The 5,896-nt window shown below is 49.2% G+C and overlaps 1 protein-coding gene across 1 annotated transcript; it reads right to left on the reverse strand.

The window, feature by feature from the left end:
• Positions 1-325: 325 nt before the first annotated feature.
• Positions 326-5,617, reverse strand: LOC128154722 (uncharacterized). The gene is made up of 7 exons (XM_052815758.1): positions 5,523-5,617; positions 4,637-4,887; positions 3,706-3,765; positions 2,922-3,053; positions 1,667-1,813; positions 987-1,047; positions 326-801 (listed from the first exon to the last, which is right to left on the reverse strand). Exons 2-7 carry the CDS (start codon positions 4,799-4,801, stop codon positions 698-700), a joined length of 669 nt encoding a protein of 222 aa, XP_052671718.1. The 5' UTR covers positions 4,802-4,887; positions 5,523-5,617; the 3' UTR covers positions 326-697.
• Between the last annotated feature and the right edge of the window lie 279 nt (positions 5,618-5,896).

The following is a 5,896-nucleotide window of genomic DNA, read 5'->3' on the forward strand; positions in this document are numbered from 1 at the left end:
TAAGTTACTCTGCAAGAGGAGCTACTGCAACTCCAGTTCCTACCACACTCCAGCATTACACTTCAGCACTAAAACTAATTGTACATACACTCTGCAGAATCCGCATTTTGACAGAGATACCTGAATGGCATTGGCAAGGCTTCGTATCATAAACTTCACCTGCTCCCATCCCTCCCAAGAGCAAGAGGGAAAGCACTCTGAAGCTCAGTAATGAAGTGGGTCCCTCGTTATCCTTCACCCATTATTGTATCATCCAGATAACTCAATGGGTGATGGGGGGAGAAATTGAGATAGCAGTTGGCAGGGGGAAATACTCCACAGCCAGTTTCTTTTAAAAATTAATCGTATTTAATATTTGAATTGCCTAAGGCTAGCACTGCTAGACAAATTGCATGATGAATTCTAGTGGAATAAAACATGACTTAAGTACAAAAGCTGGAGGAAAAAATGCTCACACTTTCCAGAGGCAATGAGGTATTTTACCTATACAAAGTCTGAATGTCCAAAACCATCTGCAGATCTTCCTCTTTGCGCTGTCATCTTTGCTGAACGTTGGGCATTCAATAGTTTGCTCTTCCTGTGTGTGTTTTTCAAAAGGCCAAGGAAAAGTGCTTAACCATCTTTAAAGATGAAGAACTTCTTACATCCATCTTGCCACATTTTTTGACTAGTAGCTTTAGAACGTTTGACCGCTTTTTCAAGCCATTCTGATATATGGTGGCGGTTTGGATGCGTCTTCCTCTGCATCTAAGTCCTGGGCTGGAAACCGATCTGGGAAGTTAAAAATTCTGCCCCCACAACCTGAGTGGGGAAGGAAAGAGGAAAGCATTAAACCTGGGGTAGACACTTGCACAAAATCCTGAGTTCCTTTTGGCTCGGAGTATTTTGGTTATCAGGATTTTGGCCTGGGATGTAAAGCTTATTCAGGATGTTCCTTCCACGTCCCTGGTGAATATCCAAATGCATGGAGGGAAAGAGTTACTCACTTTGCACAGCGCAAACCATTTCCACAGCCTGATTTTGGTCCTCACTAGGTTGCAACCATTCCTATGAATGAAACAATGCCATCAAAAAACTCATCTGTGGGTTTGTTCAATAAGATAGACTTGAACTCATTTTAAAAGTCTGTGTAGTCCACTCCTCCTAGTGTGTCTCATCACTCGAAGTACAGTCCTCATAAATTAGCACTAAAATGTGGTGAGTCGTCTCCCTTACACTTCACACACGGTACAGGGGATATTTTTATTACCGAATGTGTAGTTCTAGGGATAAGGCATCTAGGTGTGTAAGTACCAGTAAGTATTTGAAATGCTGTACCAGCAGCAGTCGTTGGTTTAAGGGCAAGAGAAGGAGGAACAGTTTTTGAGGAGAGCAGGAATTCATAGGAGATGGGACCACAGTAGTTTCAGCACTAATGGTTTGGAAAATTGAGTTAACTTATGCTAGTTCTTACACAAGACTGTAAATAAGAGGGAGGTAGTAAAAGGAAAAATACTAAAAGTATAAAACACTTCTAACATCCACTTAATTTCTTAGAATTAGCCCTGGATGACTGAGGTAGAGCTGAGGCTAGGTTTATAGAAGAAAAACACATCTTCTCCCCAGTTTCTCCCCCTCCCACCCACAGTCAGTACAAATAAATGGGTGCCTTGGACTCCTCACTCACCATCCCAGTTACGCTGTCATAGCACGAGCAGCGTGGAAGACTCCGGCATCCCAAGTAAGCCATCACCAGCACAACAAAAGCACTGCAGATAGATGCAGCTAGCATGGCTACGTTAGCACCTTTGACTACTTTATGAAGTACGAACCTCTGCAAGCAGAAAAGGAAATGTTAAAGCCACATTGAAAAAGTGAAGTTCTCCACCAAAAAATATTCCAATGACTGCAAGAATGCTGCGATTGCATCGTAGCCGACTGATTCAGAGTCAGTGTTATTTAAGGCTTTTCTTCCTGGGGCTCTGAAGAGCAAGCCAAGTGCGAACCTCAAATACGAAAAGAGCAAGCAGGAAGAGAAGGCTTCTGATTAAACAGAAGATGCTATGCAAAGGCGTCAGGTTTGGAAATAGCTTTAACAATGAGTAGAAACCCAAGGAACGGCTGCTCCTCTTCACCCTGAATATGAGAAATGTCTTCTTGCTATACTGCACCTTAGCAGCCTGACAATTCGATTTGTCCGGCAATAAACTAATGAACAGCTTCATCTACCTGGAATGTCTTCATCCCCACAGGGATCGCTTGTACCAGGTCTGAGGTACAAAAGGGCTAACTCATTCCTTCTTTTCAGCTTTACTGTGGAGGATACGCTTGAAATAATACCCACTTTTAACCAGCTGACCCATAACTGCTGTAACTTTATCACCTGAGGTGCATGCCGGAAAGCCAGATTCGAGCCTAGCAATTGCCATCTCAAACCAGGGCAGGGCTACGGCCAGCAACTACCCCTTTTCACGAGCAGCACCATGATTTTGTCCTGGCCCAACCCAAACCCTTTTGTACTCGTCGGCAGCAGCAGTTAGCCCGACCGTAGCGTGTTTAGGCGCATACCTCGTGTGCACGCCTCCGGGGTCGAGCTGTGGCTCTCAAGCAGCTGCTTCTCAGACGGGGCATCCAGGCGAGCTGGGCATTAGTTCACGCAGCCACCAGTACTAGCCATGCTGCTGCAGCAGCAGCGAACAGCAGGAGCTAGCTACAAAACGCCTATCTAGCCTTGCGTGGGTTTTGTGGTTTTCAATACCTAGCTTGATACTTAACTGTAGACTTTTACAATTTTTTTTAAACAAGTGCCTTGCTGCAGGCACCGCTTCAAACTCTAGCTTAGGCACCCTGGAAGTCTGGTTCTGCTTCCAAGTCATGCCTAGTAATGTTTGCAGATTAAGACAGTCGTGTTCCCCAGTAATAAGCATGGTATCGATACTTACTGTATGGATAACATGGACCGGGACAGAGCTCAGCTCCTCCTCTTCACCATAGTTCAGTGTGAAGGAGCTATAAACTACTACAATGAGGATGGCAACACAAGAGATTATGGAAGCAACTACCAGCACGTTCACCTAGACAGAGAAATTAAAGGAAAAAAAGAAAGGGAGCAGGAATTAAAACTATCCTCTGACAAATCAATGCAACTAATACAGACAATATGTACTAACAAGCATTGTAGATACTAGCCTTTGACCTCCCGTAACACTAAGTACCCGGTAGCAACAGTCACTTGGAAGCCAAACACAATGCAGTAACGGTTTCCATGATACCGAATTTCTAAGCTACAACTGAGTCCCAAATCTTAACCATGGGTGCTAGTTGGACCCAAAGACATTGTTCTTAGAGATCTCTTATAAAAATTATCCCCCCCCTTGGAGTTTACATGGCTGGAAAGACCTGCCGAGGAACTGCAAGTCAATTAACTCGTTTCCTATTTTAGTGTACATAATTCTTAATAACAGGAAGGAACACCAAAAGAAATGCATCCAAAAGCAAGCGTTTTTACAGATTTTTCCTTTTTATTAGAGCCAGCACTTGTCTGCTGCAGCAGAAAGCAAGGTAATGCTGCACCCTCCTTTTGCTTAGGAATGTAGCAGCTTTTATGAAGATAACTCAAGAAAACAAGCTCTCAATCCTGCAGAAGGACCAGCCAGCTCATTCCCTAGCAAAACCATTTTTGATTGCCCAGACAACATTTTGCCCCCCCCCTCTCCCCTGGCTTACAAGAACTGGATTCTTCCTCTGAGAGGAAAACAAAGCCAGGACGCCTGGGACTCCCATCACCTGCAGAGCACAAAAGGAGTTGGTAACTGGGAGACAACTATCGGATGAGGATGATAAACTACTACAGAGCAGATGAAAGGCCCGGAGTAACTGTTAGGTCAGAAATGGAAAGAGAATTGCTGGTTTCTTCTGTTTTCCTCTGCAGCATCTCCTGGGGGCAGGACACTGCGTGAAATGAGTCTTGCCCACTCGCCACCCCCACGGCAGCAATCCTCCGACTGCCTTTACGGCTCTGGCCAAATAATAAAACTGATTAAAGTGCTAAAAATGCACACTGCTTTCCCAAGTCCTTATGCATCTCGTAGATGGAAGAAAGATATTACTGAAAGGAGAGGAGCAGCCTCTGGATGGAAGAGAGCTCTCCAGTACAACTCTCTTGCGGCACGGCTCACCCAGGTACGAACAGTAACATCAGGGTACGAAACACCCAGGAGTGAGGATGCTCGCTGCCAGCTCCTCGTTGCAGTACAGAGGATTACCGGCACTGTGCTGTGGGACGCAGATCATCACCCAGATGTTCATCCACCTGACGTGAGGATGGTGTGTTCCCCTCCTAATCTCTGGTGGCCTCTCTGTGGTCACCATGCTTCTGCAAAAAGCCCTGCCAATTGCCACTACGCCCCATTTTCTACATTATCTAGTAGAGACGTATTTTATTTAGCTCCTTCAGAGGGAAGTCTGCTTGCACTCTCCTGGCTATACCGTGATAAGGAAACTTTTATTACCTGGGTTCAAAGCAGGAAACCAGGGAAGAGCTGACAAGAAGTCCTGGCCTCCCTCCCACCCCCAAGCTGAGTACTAGTAGGTAGCCAACAGGGTAAAAAAAAAAAAACCCACAAAACAAAGCATAGAAAATACAGTGCAACTTTACCATCCCAGCCCAAATTGGAGCTCTGGTTTTGCCCAGCTGAGACTCTGTTCTGAAAATGCCATCTATGAACCCGCTGACGACGCACACCGTGCTGAAGGCTATCTGGAACAGACCCAGCACGACCATGTTCCTCTGGTTAAAGATGAAATATCGATAGCGATCCATTCTGCTTTGATTCACCCATAAAGCCCCGCACACGGAGACTGGAAAGCCGCGCCGTGGCCCTCCAGCGAAGGGGAGAACAGCTTGTCCTAGGCAGGAGGAAGAAGGGACAGGAGCATCAGCGCTCGGCCAACACCGGCTGGTGCGCCGGGACCCCGCGGTACGGCAGGACCCCCAAGTTCACCGGGAGTACAGAGTTCACCTCTTTCTGATCGGCAGCAGCGAAAGGTGAGCGGTCTTTTGAGAAATCCCTCACGCCGCTGCGAGGCAGGTGCCTGGGACACCATTTCTGGTGTTTCTGGACAGAGATGCCCCACCTTACCCCGCTGCCAACCTCCCTCCCCTTCGGGGTTTCTGCTGCCCAGAAAGCCGCGGGGGTTCTCTTGGGTTTTGTTCCTTTTTCCCTCGCCGGGCAGTCTCTGATCCCCTTCCCAGCACCGCGGGCAAGCCGCGGACACCCCCTCGGGGGTGTCGGTCCCGCCGGCGCCCGCCTCCCGACTCTCCCCCTCGCTGCTGCCGTCCACCAAAAGCGCTTCCCCGCCGGCGGCTGCTATAACCGGGCGGGCCGAGCTCGGCGGCACCGAGGACACCGGCCCGGCACAGACCGCGGGGCGCCGGCCCGGGCCTCCCCGGTCCCCCCCCTCCCCTCCCCGCTCCCACCGGCGGGGCCCACGAAGCGCCGCGCCCGCCCGGGCTGCGGCTGGAGCCCCCGCCGGCTCCTCACCTGCGGTGGGACGGGACGAGAACGGGAACGGGAGCGGGACGAGACCGGGAACGGGACGGGACGGGGCGGCGGCACCCTCACCGGCGCTGCTCCGCGGCGGCGGGCGGAGCCGAGCCCGGCAGCGGGGCAGGTACGGGGAAAGCTCCGGCTCCGCCTCCAGGAGAATAAAAAAAAAAAAAATTAAAAAAAAAAAAATTAAAAAAAAAAGGTTCCAAGCCCCCGGGCCCGGCTACCGCCGCCGGCCCTCGGCTCTGGGGAGCGGGGAAGGGCTGCCCGTCTTCTACAGAACTTTTTTTGCCTTTTTTTTGGCCGCAGCCTTAAGCGCTGCTTGGCGTGACATGTGTGCGCCGTGTTCTGAGTTGGGGAAACCCTCT

Source organism: Harpia harpyja, chromosome 2, assembly GCF_026419915.1.
Source record: "Harpia harpyja isolate bHarHar1 chromosome 2, bHarHar1 primary haplotype, whole genome shotgun sequence".
Classification (NCBI taxonomy): Eukaryota; Metazoa; Chordata; class Aves; order Accipitriformes; family Accipitridae; genus Harpia; species Harpia harpyja.

Bases quoted from the DNA above. Each gene is read 5' to 3' on its own strand.
- LOC128154722 (XM_052815758.1), bottom strand. From the start codon at position 4,801: ATGGATCGCTATCGATATTTCATCTTTAACCAGAGGAACATGGTCGTG. The intron at 3,766-4,636 runs GTAAAGTTGCAC...TGTGCTCTGCAG, and splicing joins CTCCAATTTGGGCTGGGATG to GTGATGGGAGTCCCAGGCGT. The intron at 1,814-2,921 runs GTAAGTATCGAT...TTCTGCTTGCAG, and splicing joins CGGTCCATGTTATCCATACA to AGGTTCGTACTTCATAAAGT.